This window comes from Anabas testudineus, chromosome 7, assembly GCF_900324465.2.
Source record: "Anabas testudineus chromosome 7, fAnaTes1.2, whole genome shotgun sequence".
Classification (NCBI taxonomy): domain Eukaryota; kingdom Metazoa; phylum Chordata; class Actinopteri; order Anabantiformes; family Anabantidae; genus Anabas; species Anabas testudineus.
The window spans coordinates 6,368,139-6,390,393 of NC_046616.1; the positions used below are offsets into that span (position 1 = coordinate 6,368,139).

General features: G+C 41.6%; 1 protein-coding gene across 4 annotated transcripts in view; it reads right to left on the reverse strand.

The window, feature by feature from the left end:
* The window catches only part of agrn (agrin), a 217,163-nt gene that overhangs the window by 43,209 nt on the left and 151,699 nt on the right, over positions 1-22,255 (reverse strand). For 2 of the 4 annotated variants that reach the window (XM_026366877.1, XM_026366879.1), the window contains 10 exons: positions 21,690-21,911; positions 13,838-14,035; positions 13,178-13,378; positions 8,060-8,202; positions 7,730-7,835; positions 5,157-5,264; positions 4,431-4,595; positions 3,099-3,242; positions 1,552-1,676; positions 1,303-1,408 (listed from right to left, as the gene is read on the reverse strand). In XM_026366877.1, the coding sequence (XP_026222662.1) occupies positions 1,303-1,408; positions 1,552-1,676; positions 3,099-3,242; positions 4,431-4,595; positions 5,157-5,264; positions 7,730-7,835; positions 8,060-8,202; positions 13,178-13,378; positions 13,838-14,035; positions 21,690-21,911 (1,518 nt within the window). Of the gene's footprint in view, positions 1-1,302; positions 1,409-1,551; positions 1,677-3,098; positions 3,243-4,430; positions 4,596-5,156; positions 5,268-7,729; positions 7,836-8,059; positions 8,203-13,177; positions 13,379-13,837; positions 14,036-21,689; positions 21,912-22,255 lie in introns of all 4 variants that reach the window. The other 2 variants (XM_026366875.1, XM_026366878.1) reach the window with 1 other exon arrangement.

Sequence of the window (22,255 nt, forward strand, 5' to 3'; positions counted from 1 at the left end):
CCTGAGGGTTCAATAGAGAAAGAGTATGTTACAAGTCTTCTTGCCTTCTGTGTGCAGCAATGCTAGGTGAGGGATTACACACAATCCACATCTCTATTGCCAGGCAACAGAGGAATGGGAAACCAGACAGGATTCTGGATCCTTTTGCTGGTAACCTGCGGCAATGAATTTGTAATTACCAGATGTTTAGGGACTTATCAGAGCCTTGTCGATGTCTTGCTGAGCATATTTGTATTTTTTATCTGTGTACCTGCAACTGTAATTTAAGATCCACCACGTCAACAGGCTTGCCTCCTATGACATGACCTAGTTTGGGACAAAGACAACCCAAGAGACACAGATGAGAAGGACTCTGCTTTTTCTCTAACACAGGATTTGGTGACCTGATCTGTGCCCACTGAGCGATGAGGTGAAAACATTTTTCCACCCAAAAATGCTAGACACCTGGCAGTGGCTCATGGCCAGAAGCACACAGCTGGCACACCTCTTCCCCACTGCGCTTGCCCGCGGCGTCTCTAGAACCCTGTTGTGACGCGAGGTGGCAGTTGGCGTGACAACTTCACTGTACATGAAAGCCACGGCCTTGGCACATGTCCCAGCACTTATTACACCGATCCAAACAATGTCCATCAGCATCTGCACCAAGGGGTAAGGGCTGTACTTTTTACTCAGTACACATATATTCTACATCCACCATCATACTGAGATGGTTTCATGTTCCTGCTTGCACAAAGCTGCAAAGGGACGCATTTCTTAACCGAGAGGGAGTTAAAGATGAAGCCAAGTTCCAACAGAGGGCAGATAAAGCAAAGAGGAAGTGTCATTGCTATCTTTTAGGATTTCAAGGCTCATACTCCAGTCAAGCTGCAGAAGCCTTGGATTTGAAATGTTTCAATATCTTTCTATTGTTTTTTTTCCTGTGCTGAATTGCACATGAGCAGGAAACTTACTGTACTCTAGGTACTCTGCACTGTGTATGCATATACACGTTACGACCTGCAAACTACATATTTTCAATTACACAATCAAAATTCTAAACAAATTAGAATTATGTCTTGAAATACTTCTTCAGACATTGATGTTTTATGTAGCTTTAAAAATATGACACATGCATATTTATTTATGTGCATATGTTAAATTCATTCATGTTGCTGTGACTTAGTTTCCTGAAACAGAGTGATAGATAGGAGGAGAAACAGTAGGAGGGCGCCCACAGCAGTGCTCATTATCTGTTGATTGGGGCCTGACAACAGTTGGTCTTCCATGCGATGGGTGATGCATGGAGGCTTCGACGGGGCTCACCTGTGCACTGTCCAAAGTATTGCACTGTGACGTCCTTGTCCTGCCTACAGGCGATGGTCCTCAGCTGGCACTGGTCAGCATAGGTTACCCCATCTGAGCCACACACCTGCTCCACAGTGACAGAGATGGAGAGAGTGGAGGTTAGAACACATGTTAACTCCCTGTAGAGCAGTGAAACAATGTCTTTCCAAGCCGTGTTACAAACTTGTGGATCAAAGCGCTCATTTCTTAAGTGCAGACAGTTCCCACCTTGGTTTTATTTTTCTCATCACAGTCAGGTGAAGGGCACTCGCAGTGGGATTGGCCGTTCACCTCAATGCAAGAAGCTCCAAAACTGCACACTAGCTCTTTGCACGAAGTTAGCGCCCCGGGGCCTGTGGAAGACACGGGTGTACAGTTCATCGCAATGCACAACATATGGTGAATTTTTGTAGTGGCTATTGAATTTAAATGTATGCAATATAAAGTTTCACAATTGTACTGCTGCTATTAAATTGGTTTGACAAATCTCTAAGGCATGATGAAACACAACAAAACAAAAATAAATGCTTTTGAGTCAGCAACACATTCATTCATTTCATGTACACAGTATCATATTAGTAAAATATTAATGCAGCTGTCGGGAAGTTTTCTAATATTGTCAACATTTCTGTTCCATGTCAAACCTTTGATTTGATTTGGTGACATGTGCTGTGTAACTATTTATTGCATTGCATTCATTGTATTCTGTTAATAGACTTCTTTATCTTACTATGTATAAACATGCTATGGGATAGTGTTGGCACCTAAATGAAATACAGCTGATCTAGTGTTAATCTTAATATGTGGATCAAATGCTGCATTTCATTACTCTGTAGGTTTTAGATATGATCTATTTTTAGTTTTTTTACAACCCCAATACAGCAGTGCTAATATAATCATAAAACTGTCTACTTACCTGTATGTCACACAGTGAGAATTATTCAGTTTTATAGACCACTGCATTTTCCCTAAACTGCTGTACAGTGGTATAAAAATGTGTATAGATTTTTCCTTCTACTGATTTGTCCCAAAGCTTTTTCAAAAGAGCATTTGACGCTTGAAGTTGCCGCATCAGGAGCTGCCGCCCGGAAGCACACCATCCAGCCTTCAGGCTGTGTGTGTGTGTGGGGTCCCTTGCATTGTTGCAACATCACAGAGGTTTAGAGTATCCCTCCACCCCTTGGCTCCTGCTTTCATGCACTACCACCTCTCTGTACCTTGTCTTTTCATCTGGCCGGGTGTGTGGCGAAATGCCCCACCACTGTGCCGTGGCTGCTGGCTTCATTAAGCGGTTGACTTCCAGTCGATATCTGATGCTGCATCTTAATCAAGGAGCTGCAGGCCCCCACAGCAGGAACTAACCTCTGTCTTTTTAGCTTGTGCAACTACCGAGGCTGTTTTCATTATTAATCTATGTAATCAATAGTCCTTATGCAGAGGTTTATACGTGCACATACGATTAGTATGAATGAGTGAATGTGGAATATAATGTTGAGATAATAGGGCATCAATTGGTGATATGCCATGCGCATCATTTGTACACTTGAGTATTTTCCTAATCATCATTGATTAACTGCCCTGCCTCCACTTCCTTCCTGCGCCAAATCTGATGGAGGTGAAAGGCATTTTCAAAAGTCTGCTATGCCATGGATGAGCCAGGCACAGAAAAATATTTTGAAAATAATACAATGATAGAAAGAAGTTTGGCTGGAAGTATTTGTGTTTGTGTGGTTTATTAATATTCTGCTGGCTGTATTGGTTTCCTCTCTTATTACCTTTGTCGCAGCCATTCATGCCCATCTTGCTTCCATCTGGACACACGTTGCACTTCATGCCCTTCACTCCCATCTTACAGGAACACAGACCCGACATCTGCTCACAATCATCACGGACAGAACCTGTGGCGTCACAGTTGCATGCTGCCATGGAGAGGTAGAGGAAAAAAAAGTTTGACTGATGAGAAAAAACAGTATGAATTCAAGACAGGTAGAAAGATTAGAATAGCTTGCCTTACTAATGTGTCTGAAGCAACCCTAGCCTGTGAAGCTTGTTTCAGATGCGTCTATGTCTAGGGTTGAGAAAAGTTCACCCAGCCTTAGGGGCCACAGAGGGAGAAGAAAATGTAGGAGAAGGATGAGTACTTAAGAGACATTCAAGAAAACAACCCCAGGGAAGGACATCAACCCTATCATGTTCCTAGAATCAATGATGTGTGTTGTGTTTTTTTCTCCTCTCCTGCCGTTGCTAGTATTGGCGTGCAGTGTCCTGTCTGCTCGCTGTGAGTAAACCTTGTTAAGGTCAGGCCACAGGTGAGGCACCTACAGGCTTCCTGCTGTTAACTGAAAATGCTCTGTGGCTTTGGGAGCGATATGCCCAACGATACCTTTGCGGCAGGATACGAGGTGGTCACCATATTGCATTACACCAAGAAAAACAAGGGGTCCCGACCTCAGTCTTCACTTGAATACAAACACTGTTCATTCAGTGCAGTTTTGACGGGACTAAAGGACACAGTTTGACTTCTTTCTACAAAAAACACCATGTGTTTGTTAAACTGTCTTTTAAAAGTAGGCTGTCTAGGTGTTAGGCAATTTGCTTTTCACTGTCTACACTAACTTCGAGGACAATTTTAATACAGTAAATACCTCACGTCTTGTGAAATATACTGTATTCTCTCTCTTCTCCACCTTCATAGCCGCGTACCAACTCTATCTATTCCTAACTTTTATTTACAAAATACAATTAAGCTGGTCAGTGAAGTTTTTTGTACTTTTATCAGAGGCTGCAGCTAAATTAATAAATTGCAGATTTTAATTTTTATTGCATTTTAGAAAAAAAATTATCTCAGATTTAGATACATAACTGAAAATTTTTAAGTGAAAATTTTAAAGTATTTAATCACTAATAACTGAGCAATTAAGATTTAAAATTAAAACTAATTAAATGAATCCCTACTGGAACCACACTCGTCAATACCAACATACAGTATTTACATTGTGTTGTACAATTTCATGAGATGGCACAAAAAAGCAATACATAATATACATAAACTGACTACCACAGCAACAAACAACTGCTTCGACTGATACAAAGAAGTGATTCCTTACGAGTGCAGCCGCTCATATTCTCCGTCACGATGCCACGGAAGTTCCAGAAACCTGGCTCACAGCGGTCACACTTCAGTCCCCCGACACCCGGTTTGCAGGAGCACTGACCAGTGGCTGGGTCACATGTCTTCTTGTAGGAGCCGTAGACATTACACTGACAGGTACCTGAGGAAAACAGAACAACCCGAATGTCACTTTTAGTTTCCACTCACACAGACATACTCACTCATCCTTCATTGATGCCTTTCTAACATTGAAAGAGCCAATCATAGTGTTACTCACAGCAGCTGAATACTGCTAACTATGCTGGATACTCTGTATTCAAATTTTCCACTAGGCTGACATGGTGGATAAGCCCTGCTCCATAAATAAAAAGGTGGATAAAGTGTGCCTTAGCGAGTTTCCCCTTTACTAAATCTCTGTATATCCTTATTTCCAAGTCTGCATTTTCTCCATCTATACTGTATCCCCTAGCTAACAGCTTGATGCAGCACTTTTCACCCCATCTGTGTGCTATCATACATCAAGATCATCAGATGAAGAGATTTTTCTGTTGATACAGTACAACATTATCATAATTATTCCTTGGATTAAGATGAAACATTTTCATCTCTGCAACGTCGGTACAATAAGCTGAAACAGCCCAATAGTATCTTCATATTTTGAGTGTGCACAACAAACTCATGGGAAGCAAAGGGTCAAAGTGGGACATAAAAAATGACTTACTGGGACATCCAGCATGTTCGACTCCTAAGGCAGCCGTCACACCGTCAGAGCAGCAGCCATACACAGACTGGCTGCAGTGCTGGGGCTCGGGCAGAGATGTGGCTGAAACTGCTGATGAGGTAGGAACAAAAAGGGGAAGGGAGATCGGAGATGGCACAAGAACAGAAAGAAGAACACCAACATTTGAGTGATTACTGTGGGGAGGGGTTTAGTACGAGCGGCGTAGACAACACAATCGCTCAGCAACATGTAACTTTTTGCCAACAATGAGATTGGCTTGAGGGGCAGAGGTGGAGAGGCTGGCAGTCAGCTTCAAGATAACAATTCTATTTGCTACTTTCTCCACAATAGCTCAAAATCAGGGGGAAAATGATGCTATTACCTCCAGTGAAAACAAACAATGGCATTGCTGCTGAATGCAGCTGACATTTACCACCTACTAGGAGGCATGTTCTCTTCATTTGTTCTTGTCTAATATTACGGAATTACGCTGCCGCCCTACAACTTTCCAAAAAAAAAAAAAAGAAAGGAAAAGCAAGCCTGCTGCATAATGTGAAGGAATGTGCCAAACAGTTCTGCCTGCACACAGTGTGCAGAGTGCTCCTTTGTCTAAGGATGCACAAACCTTCAAACTAGTGTGACAGCTCTGAATGCAGAACTACATTCAACAAAATAAAAACAAATGTGTTCCCCTCACTTGGCATTTCTCCAAAAATGGAAAAAACTGTGGGAGGGAAAAAAGAGGTTTGTTTAATGGCCAAGGCAAAAAAAAAAAAAATCATTGTTCAAATTCTCTCTAGGCTACGGAGTGAAAAGTAAAGTTGTAGAGATAGAAAGCAGAACTCTTTCCCTCCCTCTTCTTCTGTATTTCTCTCCAGTCCCTTTTCCTATCTCTTTTTCTTGTGTTACTCATTTGGAGTTTGGAGGCCGGAGATACAGGGGCCATAAATCACACTGTTACTGGTGTGGATATGAGCCTCAGCCTAATGGTGATGACTCGGCTCGCTCTTTTTCCAGTGGTTTCCCTCTCCAGAGATGGGCTTTGGACACAGTTCATTTAACTTGCCACTTTCCTGTGCTCCATTCAGCTATCTGTACTGAGCCTATTAGGACAAAGAGAACTTTTAATTTCATATGTTCTTCCACCCTTCAAGGGTTTTTCCTCTTCAGTGGCTATTGTCCGGTACAATGCAGCTCACTGTGATGTGCAATATTACCCTCACATTTTCAAGGTCTGTTGCTGTGCTTTTTCTGCTGTGATGATTGTAGCTAGTCTATTATATTCTTGCAAGAGTACATCTGCATGTTTGCATGTATAGTAAACCAGTATTCCTTTGGATTTTACTGAAATCCCTGACCCACATTTGAATTTGCAGGCTGATATAAAGGACAGTTTGAAGTGCTACAGGAGGCAAACTTTACAAATTTGTATGCAGCAGATGACCCACTGTTGACACCATAATCCACCAAAATCAGAACCTCCAAAAACAAACAAACAAACAAACAAACAAACAAATAAATTTTTGCTCTCCTAGTAAGATCTTGCATGTTCTGATAAGTTTCTTGAGTTGAGGTCAAATGAAGTTTCTCTTTAAATAGCTAATGGGGAGGGCAGGGAAGATTTGAGTTTTACCACTAGCCAATAGGAGACGAGAGCCCTGAGCTTTCGTACCCATAGAGGGCTCTTCAAAAAAGGATTGATTATCCATGGATGGCAGAGAAGCGTGACAGTCAGTGCCCAAGGAGGCCAGCTTAGGAAGGAAGAGAATCTTCAGGGATGTGTTTGAAAACACTGGCAACTACCTCATTCTCACTTCTCTCTCTTCAACTCTCTCCACCCGACTCCCTTTTAGACCCATGGGGAATCAAACAGACTGGAATGATCACCTAAATCCCTTAAGTGCCTTTTGCTCTGCTCCCTGGACTGAGCTAGCATTGCAGCAAAAGCTCTTCATTTAACAAAGCCACAGAGAGGAAGATGGCTAACCTTCGCTACTAAGCCACTGATCTGATTCTGGCTGATAAATGCCACTCATTTACAAGCAAACAGAGGGTTTTTTTATATTAAAGTAAGTGGGGTAAAGTGATATCCCGAGGCTTAAGAAGCAAGCTTGTGACCACAAGTTTAATGGTTTAAATTGTCAGAATGTCTGGGAAGGAAAGTAAATCATTATTGCTATCAGCTCTGTCTATACATGGGCCTGTGAGAAAGATTCTTAACTCTGCACACTAGCAAGGCCCAGGGGACCAGTCAGTTCAGATATGAACAAGAGCATTGCTAAACCGCAGCTCAGGGAAAGTTGTTGAAAAACTTTCCCTGAGCAAATTACACAAACATACACATCACCTTTAACCTTGACATTCTCCACTTGCTTGCTGCCTATGGCAACAGTGGTCAAACTGCAGAGACAACAGATTTGTCAGACTTTTATTCCAATTTTACTTCCAACCTATTACTACCCCTTCAATGGATGAAATGAGTGGAGAAATGGGATGTTAATGGCAATGAGTCTTGATGAGGGTGCTTCTGCACGCTGTAATGACTTTAACTCTGAGTGGTGTTATGTACCGACCTGCACAAGGTCCCTGATTCTGAATCAACAAGTGCTCTTGTTTTTCACATCTGGCCTTCTTCAGCTCACACTCATTGCTGTAGGTATTTCCATCTGAGCCACAAACCTATAACAGAATCACAGAAAGTTGAGTTACTGAACAATGGAAGTGTTGACCCCAGGTTTTTTGTACTTGTTCCAGTGTCTATTTTTTGCTAGTTGATGGCATACTTAGTGAAGCACGCATCTTATGTAGTTTGATTACACTAAGACACAGGTTCATACACAACTTGCATCATTTCTGCTTAAACCATGAGAGTTATTGTTGAGTGGCTTTGAAGGCAGCCGTACCGAGTTGTGAGGCACACTTTGGCAGCTGAAGTCACAGATGCAACGGTCCTCCTCTGTATCCTCATCCCACACGCCCCCAAACAAGCTACAGCGGTCCTGTTCACAGGTCTCCACGCCTGAGCCGGACCCTCCCGAGCCACAATCTGTATGGAAGTGATTTTACAGCATAAAGACACATACCACTAACAAAATATACAAACACAGAGAGTAGATGTCACTTTAATATTCATTTCCATTTAACTTAAGTCAACTTTTCAACATTAAGGACATCAGAACATTAGGATATATATCACTCTGGTTGCGGGGCAAGGGAACCCAAAGCAATGCTGGTAGAATGAGATAATAACCAACCGTAGTCAAGGCACAAGACTGACTAAATAAATTAGATGCAACATCTCTGCACGACCAGCAAGGCATCTTTTTTGTTTCAATTACACCCTGTGACAAAAAGGGAAAGGACTTATTAACTCTGGCCTCCAAGAGTGCAGAAAGAATTGGTGCCAAGCCCTGCTTTATGGGTGCCTGCTTCCTGATATGAGAATTCAACTAATTGCAAAGTGATCCTTAAAATCTAATTAGCTCCTGAGACTTGAAGAAAGTTGCTCAAGCAGTACTTTAACTGTGGTCCTGGTTGACTTTTATTTGTTTTAAAATTGTACTTCCCTGAACAGTTGCTCAAACTGACCTTACTGTATGATCTTGGTAAAAGAGGCAGCAAGGCCAAACAAAGTCCCACAATCACTATGTAGAATTTGTGCTTTCACAAAACTGCTGTTACTATTGAAGTGCTTTCCAGACTTTAGCACAAGGTCACAAATCCAAGGTTTAAAAGAGATACAAGATCGGGGTGGGGGCTTTTTGGAGTTTTATTTATCAAAAACAAATTGGGGGCTGTTGCAGAGTGCAGAAGAGAAAGGGAGGAGGGTCCTGCCTTTTGAAGTTGCAAAATCCACCTACAGTGGCACTCCTGAGGGAGACTACGTGAGTATGTGTGTGAAGCCAGGGAATGAAAGCAGTCGACATGAATGTCAGACGGAAAAGAGAGACACCCTGGGGGCTGGCAGAAAGTTCATTTGAAACACATTTGTTATTCAAAAAATCCAGTCCAACTAAAAGCTCCCAGAGCAGCTGAAAGACTCAAAAAACATCAGGTAATCAAGGTGTTTCCTTCTCTTCCTGTCAACTTTTAGGGTTCATTCAACTCTCTGTACTGATGTGCCACCTCTAATGGTGAAATCAATGTTGTAGTGATGGAAGTGCCACTTAGCATAACCCATCTTCTAAAGTATATGGAGCAGCACACACTGCAGAGAAAGGGTAGGGGCAGATGAGTGGTAGAAAAAGCGAGGGGGCCTTCAAATCAATGGCTGTGGACACAACAGTGGAGCTGAAGCTTTGAATAGCATTTCAGCGGCACCTTCCCCCACAAACATCAGGAGTTGTTAAGGACTGAATCTGTTTCCATTTTAAACCGTTAGAACCTCTGATCCTACTCCTTTGGCTTGTTGTACCTACTTATTGATTGTGAACCACAGTCTTTCAGCTTCTAGTGACATTACCCCAGGTATTTGTCTTTAGATGTCATCTGAAAAGTAGAAGTCATCTGACTGCAGAACAGATCAGCAGGAGAAATAACAAGAGCTGAGGCACTGGCAGTTGGCCACCTGTATCTGTACACTGTAAGGCCAGCTCAGCATGACACAATAAAATGGAAATGAAAGCGTCGCCAATTCATATTCTGCTCATGCCCCCTTACAGAGACAAGATAAATAAATAAAAGAGGTAAGACATTAGAATGGAATAAATAAAAGTGAAAGGCGAAGGGGGGTCCTAATTAGCTGTTGCTCTTTGATGTGCCTGCCACCCGCGCTGCTTATGAACCTTTCAATTAATACATCCCCCAGCTAAGATGGCTGCATCAGCTATTCTCTCTGCACTGCCCATCCTTTCCTTTTTACTCAATCATGTCAGAAGCCCGAGTCTATTTAGCCAAGGGAGCTCCATTAAGAAGACAGAATTCAGCAGTGGAGAGAAAAAGGAAATGAATAGCATAAGAATAATGTCCAAGAAAGAGAGACAGGAATAAACATTACAAGATGACTCTAGAAATAATAGGAGACGTGACAGAGAAGACGCTATAGTCAAAGCAATCTAGACTGTGTGATTAAAAAATATTGGAGGGAAAAAGAGGTTGATATAGGTAAATAACAGAAGACAGGGAGGAGAAAATATGTGTGGTGGATTGCAGCCTGAAGTTATTTGGTCAACCAGATTAGTCATGTCAACATCGGTGGCTCCAGGAGTGCTATTACTGTGATACCTCTGTTATCACAAACTATGAATATCAACTTGGACATCTATCATTTGAAAGCCTCCCTCACTGTGGTGCGTGTCACTGCACAGATCGAAAGTGCCTTTGCTGAAGAATGCAGTGTTGCGTGATTTGCCTATGTTACATCTATCAGATTCTCGTACAGCCTGCTTTTAATAGATGCAGATGTTAGTCCAAATTAAGTTGTTGTATGATAGACAGAGATGGAGTGGCACGGGGAGAAGGGATTAGGTGCGTGGAGATGGCAGAAGGACAAAAGAAGTTTTGTTGTCTCAACAGAAGGTTACAAGCCCTGTGATGGATGGACCATCATGGAAAAATCCGCTGATCTTACCTCTCCTTTCTCACCCAACCACCCACGTGGCTTTTTTTTTTTCACGCACCTTCATGTCTTTCGGTGCTTTCTTGATCTGATCTGTGCAATGTGAGGGAGGTGGTTGTGGACCGTGCATCACTGTATGATTCTGCGTTCATAATCTTGTTTATTAAAAGTCTATTCAATTAAAATGGGCCGGGGCCCCTGTAGGTGATGCACTGCTCTCAGTTGCCACTTTGTCAGTGTCGAGAAAAGGAGCTGAGGCCAGGCCTACCCGAGTGTGAAATTAAACAGGTGATAAATTTCCCTGTATGGCCAACAATGGGAACACTGTCATTTTTCATTACTGCTAAATAAAAGGCGGGAGAAAACAACTTCCATTTTTATGCTCCATGCCCCCTCCCCCCAGCAAGACTAATGAGGATGGTTTTAAGTCAGGTCTACACAAGTGAATAAATCATATGTTCACTTCCTCTCCAGGCTTATCTTAGATATAATGTATGGAGTAGGGCGTTGTGAACACTAGTGATGTAGAGCTTTGCTGCTGTCTACAACACAGCCAGAAAATATAGACTTTGGTCTTTTATTCTGTGACAGAGTGCTGAATTACACAATATATACTCCTAATTTAGCCAAAACCTACCACCAATACATCTAGGTGGGGCTGGAAATATGAACAACAAATCCTTTTTATGGTATGCACTGCAGCCATATAAAAGTATCCCACAGCCAGATACATACAGGATATTTCAAGTGGGGAAAATAGCAACTTTGTTTTGATCGTTTTACAATCACACCAGACATCCTGTGGAGGGCCTGGTTTAATCTGAGGGTTCTCAAAGGACTGGGGACAGAGTCTGCAGAAAAAGACAGAACTAGTGTTCACCCCTAGGGTGAAATTTATTGATTTCAGACGAATCCATCTCCACCCATATCTGTGAAAGCATCGCTGCCCCTTTTGTTGAGAGGCGCAATTTTGATGGAGAGAGTGCAAAATGTAGAAAGACATCAGTGGGTGGGATGGCACGGAGCAAAAAAAAAAAGATTCTATTGTGTAAGTCTGATGGTTTTCTCTGAATGAAAATGAGTGATGGGAAAATGGGCGATGTTCAGAGAGAAAAAACTAAACCATCAGGCACCACAAGCAAAGCAATGCCCTTGGGGAGGTAGAAGACGGCATTTATGCCAACTACCACACAATCGAATGACAATGAGGACACAGCGTATGGACGTATGTATATGTGTGGTGACAGTAAGTCTGCATCACAGACATACACCTTTTTCATGCTCCAAATACAAAAAAGGGTCACTTGTCTCAGTCAATGAGATGATGTTAAATCGACCACAAGGAGCTTTGGCTGCACGATTCAGCTCAAAGCCTCAGGCCAAAACGGTAGACAATGGTAGAGGAAAAAAAAAGAAAAGAAAAGACAGAAACACCCCTGGCTAGCAATCAAAATGGAAGTGGATTCCTCTCATCTCTATTTGCTCTGTCCTCCATCTACCCCCACTTTTATTCTCTCCAGCCATCCTCCCTGTTGGCAGGTGTAATCTGCTCCCCTTCACACCTTGTCAGAGGATGACTATGTTCGCTGTGACGACCCACCAGCCACAGGGGAACGGCATTACCGCTGTCTGCATGACAAGTATAGCTTGGCATGTTGCTCCCTCCAGAGTTGTCCCCAAGATGGGCCAAGAGACGGACTGATACAGTCAGTATTCTGCTTGGTTTGTCAGTGCTGATCATGATATGACTTAACACGGTTAATTAGTTCTCATTTATTCAGAATCTGGAGGAACGACAGAGCTACAGGCGTAGAAATCAGCGATACTCATATTAAGTGCCATTGGTCACACATTTGAAACCCTAATTGGATAGAAGGGCTTGATAAATGTATACTGTAAATTCTCAAATAAAAGATATCATCTAATAGCTGACAACACAAACAAATAAATCCTAGCCTCTAATAAAAGCCAAATGAAAGGTCTTATGCATATGGTAAAATCTGGACTGATCAGTCTGGTTAATCTGCTGAGTTTCTCTTTTTTACCTAATACAAGACATCTTCTCCACACTGAACCTGGTCTATCTGTCATTACGGAAAATAAAGAATGATTTGAGAATTCACACTAACTGAAGAAACTGAGAATAAGATATGCACTGATAAACATGACAGACAAAGCATAATGATTATTGGTAAAAAGTACAGCTGACCTGAATGTAATCATCCAGAAGTAATTTCTGTTCCTGTAACAGGCTTTGTTTATGGACATGCACTATGACTTTCATTTCATCTTTTGCTCCGTTAGCCTATTGGCATGCTGCTGTTGGTGCAACTGGTAGTGCAACCATTATGAAAATCCACAGATGACTGAATACTTTACCACAGGTCAGTTGATAAAGATAATTACACCATTTCAATGGCCGATTGGTTAACATAATTACACCATTTCAAAGTCCATTTCCTACCTTCATCACAGCTACCAGGTTTCACCACATCAATTCTCCTCTTCTGCATGCAGGAGGACATGCTAAGTTCACACTTGTTTTTGTAGGAGGTGCCGTCACTTCCACACACTGGGGAGAGTGCTTCGCCTGAACACTGCGGGCACTCACACTTATTCTGGACACACTGGGCACCCCAGGCACAAACAGCGCTGCCGCATGTTTCTGTATTACACACAGCAGAGGAACAGGTCAGTGCATGATGGGTGATTACAAAAAAGGGAATATTCACAGAGTTGTGTTGATAGACCTAATTGACACTAAAACTTTAAATGTATCTCTGGAACAGATATTTTAATAGAGCCCAGTTTTTTTTCTCTCTCTTTATTGCCATGCACGCTACTTCCTCTTGTAATATAGCCCTCGTTTAACACAGACATTGTTTTTCCTTTAGTAATTCCCCATGTGAGTATCCTGCAATTCCATTTTTGAAAGGTTTGCCATAATATACACTGACCAAATACAGCTGTGTAAGGGCCTTGCTGGGCTCTAATTACTGTATATTTTTATAACCAAGTGACTTAAAGCTAGAAAAAAACTTTACACATGTTAAAACACATTGAGATTCAGTAAAAATAACAATGATATAAATTCAAGTACTGTATAAATGTCTGCATTACTTACTGCACTCTCCTTGGCTGACCACCCGGAGGTCCATCTGTTCTTTGCAGGCCCTAACATGCAGCTCACACTCACTATTGTAGGTGGTGCCATCACTGCCGCATACAGGCTGGTGGGACTCCACACACTCGGATGCACACACACATTGCCCTGTCTGGGCATCACAGATTGCCCCGAATGAGCAGTTGGCACAAGCCTCATCTAAATGGAGGAAGAAGGTGCAGGGTTAGTGTTTGTATTTGTACAGTTTTTGTGTGTGTTTCAGCTTTTTTAACGTAACTTCTGTAGCATGTGAGCTTTAATAAATACATAAACCAAAATTCTGAGAACATTACATCCCTTATGCTATTTGCATATTCATATTGCTACAGTTTAGACATCTTTATGATAATCTTTATGCCTCCTTATGGCTGATATTCAGACCATGTCTATTAAGATAACGTTACCACAGCCACGTGCAATTTTACAACAATACTTATATACACTCCTAATTCAGAAAAAAATCTAATCTAATATTTTGTTGGACCGCCTTTAGCTTTGATCATGGCATGCATTCACTGTGGCATCGTTTCAATATGATTCTGCAGTGTCACAAATTATTTTGTCCTTCAGCAGAACTTCAGCAGAGAATCCTAAAGATTCTCAATGGGGTTAAGGTCTGGACTCTCTCACAATACGAGCCCGATGAATCCTGGCATTGTCATCTTGGAATATGGCCGTGCATCAGGGAATGGAATAACCTGGTAATTTGACTACAGTCAGGTAGTCAGCTGACCTCATTCTTTGTAAGGTAGACACTAGGCATGATGGGTGCATCACTTCACCTGCCTCTCTTCTTACCCTGATGCACCCACCACTCTGGAACAGGGCAAATCTGGACTCATCAGACCACATGACCTTCTTCCATTGGACAGTTCTTAACCCAGTTTTAGTAATTTCAGCGATCTCCTTAGCTGAACATCTTTTCCACGACCACAGGACGTGTCTTCTGACATGATTGTCTAACAAATGAGAAGCTACTCACTGCATCAGCTGGGGCTAACTTGTTGCCAGCTGAAACATAATCACCCGTGCAGTAATTATTCAATGTGAGGCTCTTAACTATTTGCTCAGTTAAATCCAGGTGATGACTTTTTTTTGATGGTCAGTATATTTATAATAATTTAGTGTATAATAATTTCTCTCACTCTTCTTGCATTCATAGACAACAACCATAAAATAATTACATAGTAAAAATGAGTTGCTGTCTTTTCTTTATCTAGCTCTTGACAGCTGGTGTTCTGCCCAATGATGCAGTGCAGCAGCAGAAATATGAGCAGTGCAGATATGTAAAGTTTCTACACTAGTGTAGAGTGTAGAATTGATGGAAAATATTACTGAAGTCCACCTGAGGCAAGAGATTGAATTGATTTGAAATACTTTACAAAGACACACGCCTGTCTATTACAATCCACATGCACAGGGGAGCTAAAAACCAAGACATAAAATTAATAAAAACTGAGGGGGAAGTATAAAAAGTGATGCATTATTATATTATTTCTGTTATGCTGCCCAGAGTACAGTGAAATTAGATCAAGCGATTTAGAACCACCCAAAAACACTTTTCCTAGAGCTTAAACTAAATAACTGAACACAAAGAGCTTCTGAAGTTCTCTGCAAAAATAAAAGAGGCTGCCAGAATGACAACGATCTCTGCAACACTGCATCAATCAGGACTTTATGGGAGATTGGTCAGATCTGAAAATACTCCTGAGAAAAAGCCACATGACAGCCTGGCTGGAGTTTGCCAAGCAACACTTAAGGGACTCTGAAGGAAAAAGATTCTCTGGTCTGATGAGACAAGAACAGAACACTTTGGCCTGAATGCCAATTGCTGTATCTAGTAAAAGCCAGATACTGCTCATCACCTGGCTATTACCATTCCTGTGGGGTTGCATGATGCCAACACTATCTTTTAGGGATGCTTCTGCGCAGCAGGCACTGGGAAACCGGTCAGAATTGAGCGAGAAAAGTCACACTTTCCTGGTTTGTTTATCACTTTGTCCACATCTATTTAAGGTTGTGCTACTTTCCACAGCATTTTACAACTGCATCAAGAATGTGATATCAGTATTCTCCCTCCAAAAGGCTGTGTTGAGATACCCAAAAGGCTTAGACAGCTCTTTCCTTATTAGGTGGAGGATTCACTTGGATCATCTCTGGAGGAATTGTCTGCTTCGGGAGACAAAGTTATTTTCCCTGCAGAAACAGCAAGGCAGGTCAGATATATTCAGGGTCCATACTGATGTCACATACAGTACGGGCAGGATACGAATGAGAAGGCAAACAAGAGGTCTTGTAGGTAGGCAGGGCTTGCAGTAGAAATACCTCTCCCTCTGACACCAATTACAGCAGGAGGATTGCATTAGCACTGCTCGCTTTCACATTCAATTAGAGGCAGGAAAATAAGCGCTGCTGATTTAGCACTAATTGAGAAAGGCGAGTCTGGCCTCTGGAACCTTCCACATTATTAATCTGTTTATTACTATTTTAGAGTCTTTCTCTTCCTTCATTTCTCCTTCTAGTGCTGCAACCTATTGTATGTTGGTAGAATGATAAAGTGCCTAAAAATGTACATGAGCGGAGTGCTGTGTATTTTAGGGGTGGTCATTAATTTATGGTTTCATCTAGACCACTTTGTTTCAATTAAGGAAAATTAAAATGTTAAAGCAGTGGTGGATGAAGTACTCTGATCATGTATTTAAAAAAAGTATTACAACTGTGTGAAATACTCTGTTACTACTTGGAGACCTGCATTCAATATGTTAATTCAGTAAAAGCAAAAGTACTAATGTATTGAAAGAGTGACACATTAATGAATATGTTATTGGATTATAATTATGTTCATGTGGTCATCACTTTAGTGATGCAGTTAGTAACATGGAGCTGACTTGACGTGTTTTACATCTCAAATTATTTAATTAATTTAATTACTTTACTTAGTAAGCTTGTAGCTTGTGAATTTCACACTGGGGATCAACAAATCTTATGATTACCATGTATTTAGTATAGTCAGTCAGCTTGTGAAAGGTTACTAGTAACTACAGTTATGAAATAAAGGTAGTGGAGTAATTGTATGATATTCATGTTTGAAATCTAGGAAGTTAAAGTATGAAGTACTAAAGTAGTTTGGTTTTGTGCACAGACAACAATTGTTTTCTGTTTGTTGTAGAAAGCTGAGTCGGCCTGCACAAAGCTATCCAACACTGTTGGGTTTAATTGGAACTGGAAATAGATGCCAGGCCTCAGCACCAGTGTCAGTGCTCACTAATGCTTTTGTTTGCCACAAGGGTTGCAAAATCTTGTGGAATGCCATGGGAGCATATTAATACCTATTGTTTTGGAACGAGGTGTTTAACAAGTCACATATGAGTGTACTGTTGGTGTACTCATTTACTTATAGTCATGTAATTCAGTCATTTATAACGCAGAGTACATAATCATCTCTTAGTATCCCAGTGTTGAAGGTGAGCTCTTACACATTTCACTGAAAAAGATATCAGATAAATAATATGAATAATATCTTAGTGACAAAATAAATAAACATAAAATATAAGTGTCTGTAAAACTGAGGCTCCTGTGGTTAGGGCTCCTCTCTGGTTGCGACATTTATAAATCAGGAAGTGGCAGTGCTCAGTGTTGTCCTTTATCAGACCCTATGTCCTGATAGCAGCCTCGCTTCTTTATCGGCTCCTGCCCCTCGCACCTGGCTCTCCACACTGCCTGATCCCCCACACAACATGCATCACAAACCAGTCAGAAAAGGAGGGGAGCTTCAGTTCAAAGCCGGGGGAAGAGGAGGAATGATTACTGTTAACGTTAAGATGTCAATTTTCTGTCATCTCTGATTAAGTGATCTCCTCTCTCTCTGTCATCAATAACTAAAAGTTTCAGTGAAAACTCCAAAATGATTTCATTGAGTTCAAAACCATAAAAAGTTCAGATGTGAATTTAAAAACTCTGTCAGCCTTGGAAATATGGTACATAATCACAATGTTAAAAAGTGAGGCTATTGTGCTAACAGTGGAACCTGGGGTCTTTCATCTCACTCAAATACCTTTTATGTACACCAATGCAAGAAGACTGCCAGCCTGGAAAGATGCACGGTCTAATACAGTGTGCGGAGAATCAAAGTAAGATATTTTAAGAGCTTCTCAAGCAAAGTCTAACAGGATCTAATATCAACTGTATAAATGATTTTCTGAAGACTAAAATTAAAAACTGTAAAAGAATTATAGCAAGACAACCAAACCACCTGTTAAAGACCAACTGGAGCTCAAAGTCTGCACCAAATGTAACCTACAGTACCACTGGCCAATAAGTGGCTGCTAGAGATAGACATCTCTCATCGTCTTAGACGTAGAAATAGGCTGACAATCAGCTATACTTAAAAACATTTGGACAAACTTTGTGCCAGTAATATTTGAGCATCACTGCAAATCTGGGACGTGTCTGCCACACTAAATGCAGGCTGTTATTGGGGTAAGCTAGTTTGGTCTATCTTTCTACAGTATGCCATCTGAAGATAAAGAAATACATGCTAGTATGTGTAAAATCTAACACATATTGTTCATATTTTATTTATACGTCAGAATTTCTGATGTTACCCATTAATTTATCAGAACAAAACATTACATGATGATGTAGGTCACTACTAGCATGTGACAGGAGATCAAAAACGTACTTATTAATGTGGAGCTACTTTTATGATTTAAACCCTTCCCATCTTTGTATATTTCCTGCTATGTCACTCCTCTAAACATCAAACTAAACCTTTTCTTTTGCTGAGGACCCGCTGTATTCAGTCAAGGTCCCCTTGAAGTCCCCTGGACCTAACATGCTACTGATGTTGGTTTTTGCACTGAAAAGGCTTCTGTTGTTATGTTTGGTGGTAGCATTTGTGGTTGTGGAAGTGAGTGTGAAGAATATGGGCACTTTAGTATAAAAAAGTGGCCTTGAAAGCATGAAGCACTGAGTCATTGAGAAGGAAAAAAAAAACCAAAGACCCTCCAGCTTTATAGCGTTTTGTTGATATTCTCAGAGGGAAAAACCCTGAATTGTGTCTGTTGGTGCCTGAGTATTACCTCTGGATTAAGCAGAAAGAAGTAGGCTGGTTTGTGTTTTGAAGGCTTGTGAACATGCCTGGGTGATAACAACTCCCCTGTCGATGCCTGCCTGGCCCGTACACTATTAACTGTGCCCTCACTTTCGCTGCTCCTCCTCATCTTATTTACCTCCATCTTCTTCCCTCCCTGCATTTATCGTTTTCCCCTCCCTCTTTCCCTCTGCCCTCGTTTCATCATCCCTCTCCAGACTCTCTCATGTGGCTGGTATGACCTATATTTCTTACTCAACTGTGTATATCATTTCCAACACCTGTGGGAGAAAAAAGGGAAATTTGTTATTTCCTTTTCTCAAATGATTCAGGTGCCACTGCTCTCATCTGTTCAGGTAAAGCCTTTTTTCCAAGACCAGTGATATCCAGCTGGGGGGTCTATTAACCAAGTGCACCTCTGTCGGTCCACCTTACAAGGTCACCTGCCACTCAAACGCAGCAGGAGGAAAAATCTCAGAATAATAACAAATGTCACTCATATCGCTATCGAGTTGCACCTGAGCCATATAGATAACCACTATTTTCGCAGCCTGGAGGGAAGGAAATCAAATTACGAGTGGGCTCACGAGAGGCTGTAAGGCTGTAGAAAGCCACACACACACAAAACGAAGCACACGTACATATTTTCCGTGTTGCGGCACCTCGCTCACCTCCTAAACTATTGCTTCCCTTGCCTGCCTCGCCTAAGCTCTAACTGTTGAGTCTGGAAGCCATAAGCATGACAGCTTACACATTAGAGCGTGTATAGATGAAAAGAACAAAACACAGGCTATAAACAACAAAACATTTTTTGATGGCTACTTTTTAAATCACATATAAAAATAAGTAGAGGTCTGTATAACGTTGATGAAAATGTGCCATTTAATTAGCGTCTTGATGAGAGAAAGTAAAAACTAAAGCACCAAATCTGGACATGTCTTAATACTAATTGGGTGCAGGGTTTACTCAAAAATGTACTTAGTGTCACAGAAGATTCTCGCTTAATTTACCACTTTCTTTCACTGCTAATGCCTTCAACTTTTAATTCCACCTACCTGAAGGCAGCATATGTTCTTCTCCTCTCTCTCCTTTTCTGCTCCATAAACATGTATTGTATATTAGTGGTGGAAATAGCTTGTGATAATTAGGTGAGATAATAGCTTAAGTCAGTGAGTTGTTATGGTGTAGAATAAAGCCCCATAAAGCTGTGCAAACAGCCCAGAAATAACCCACATTATCATCGGCATCATTTCTCGGCTGGGTTGAACCTGGCAAGCCAATGCCTCAGCATTTTTATGGCACCATTGCGCTGATGCAGGCCTGTTCCTCGGGGAGCCAAGAACCATCCATAGTGCTGGATTACAGACAGGGCCCTCCACTCCGCCAGCTCGCTGTGCCTCTCGCTTTTTAAAATAAAGACTATTCATTACAGTCGAGGGACCTCGGGCCGACAGACCTGCCATCTACCTGCAGTGCGACGCACCAAATTGAGTCAGCCCGCCTGTCCGCCGACCAAACACGCTCTCGCTCCATTTCCTGTTGGCATACACCCTTACACACTGGATTTCAATTTAGAAAAGGCTGGGAAGGAAAGATGACAGATGCAATACACAGGGACGAAAGAGGAAACACAGTCCACGTAGGACCTCGCAAACAACTAAACCTATCATCTAGTCAGTACAAAACAAAAATAACTTTACACTACTCATTTTATAAAACAATCAGACTAGCTCATACACATAAACTGTTTAGAGTACAATTTCATACCAGCAAAGTGGGACTAATTCACTTGTATTGATCATTCTGCTAACTGCTCAGCTCATCCACAAATACAGCACCGGAGTGGCCAGCTCATTTTCATTGTTATGGTCTTAAAAATATGCAGAAAAAAATCTATTGTAGTAAAATCGAGTGAATGAGGTAACTGAGAGAGTTAGGCCAAGGGGCTAATAACCACTGTCTTCTGCCCAGTGTGTGTGAAAAGCAAATGGCTTGATGTATGCTCAATCACCAATTACAGTAAGTGGGAAAATTGGCCTTCCAAGATGGCATTAAGCCATCAAGAGTATTCGCTAAGTGAGTTTACCACGCTGTAAAAATCTGTTCGTATGGCTCTGTGCCTGCATAGTGGATATGAAGATCTTTTTACCACTTGAAGCTCTGCTGTCGCTGGTGTACTAATGACTAGCCAATACTCTGACACTGCAAGAGAAAGCCAAGTGACTCATGCAGCCAATTACAGACAAGTACGCTCTGCAGTCTCTTTCTCTGGGAATAAAGTGCATCTTCACTTAAAGGTCAAAACAAGCAAATTGGAGTCTTGGTGAAGAAGAGCAGGAGGGAAGACATGAAGAGTAATGGAAGAGGAATCAGGAAATTCCATAAGAGACCTAAATATGCGTGAAGTTGTGTTTTAAGTTTGCAGTATTTAAAACGGAAAGCCTCAGGGGTAACTCCATATGTCTGTGAAGTCTTTTTTTGCCTTTGAGTACTGTAGCAATACAAATTAATTCAAACTAAATTATATTCAACAAGGTGAGATCCTTTTTTGATCATCTGTGAGCTATGACTCACACAGTTTCATTAAGATTTCATGACTGCAGTGTAAATGACTTTATGGTATAATGCGCCTGCTTAATACAAAAACACAATTATTATAAGATTGTTGTGTAAGAACATTATTTTAGTAAATCTGTGGTGTTTTGTTGTGCAGACACTTACCGCAGGGTCCTTTGTGCTGGATGTGAATGTCCTTCTGCAGGGCACAACCCATGGCTCGCATCTCGCACGGGCTGCCATAGCTGTGGCCATCGGATCCGCACACCGGATCAGTCATTTGTGGGCAGGCCTCAGGGCATTCGCACACCGGCTCATTGTTCTTGACCACGCACACCGCCCCATGATCGCATTCCTTATCCGTACAGGGACTGGGAATGTTGAGATCTGAAGGCCAACCACCCAAGACATGGAGAGCAAAGTTAGAGAGGGGATATTAAACAGAGGCGATGAGGAGCGGGGAGAATATAAAGTAGAGGTTGGAGAAAAGTCTGGGGCTGGAAAGGGCATAGGTGACAGGGAGGTAAGTTAAGACTATACAGTGGCTTCATGGACGGCAGGTTTTGTGTTAGAAAGGGATTAAGGAGGAAAACAGATATGATGAAATATGCAATACAGCCCAATTCCTATGACACCTCTGCTTCCTCAGCTTCTATGCCATTTCCTTGCCTTTGTGACTATCCTGATGTGTCCTGATTTTTTGAAGAGTCCACCGGTGACACGAGGACAGC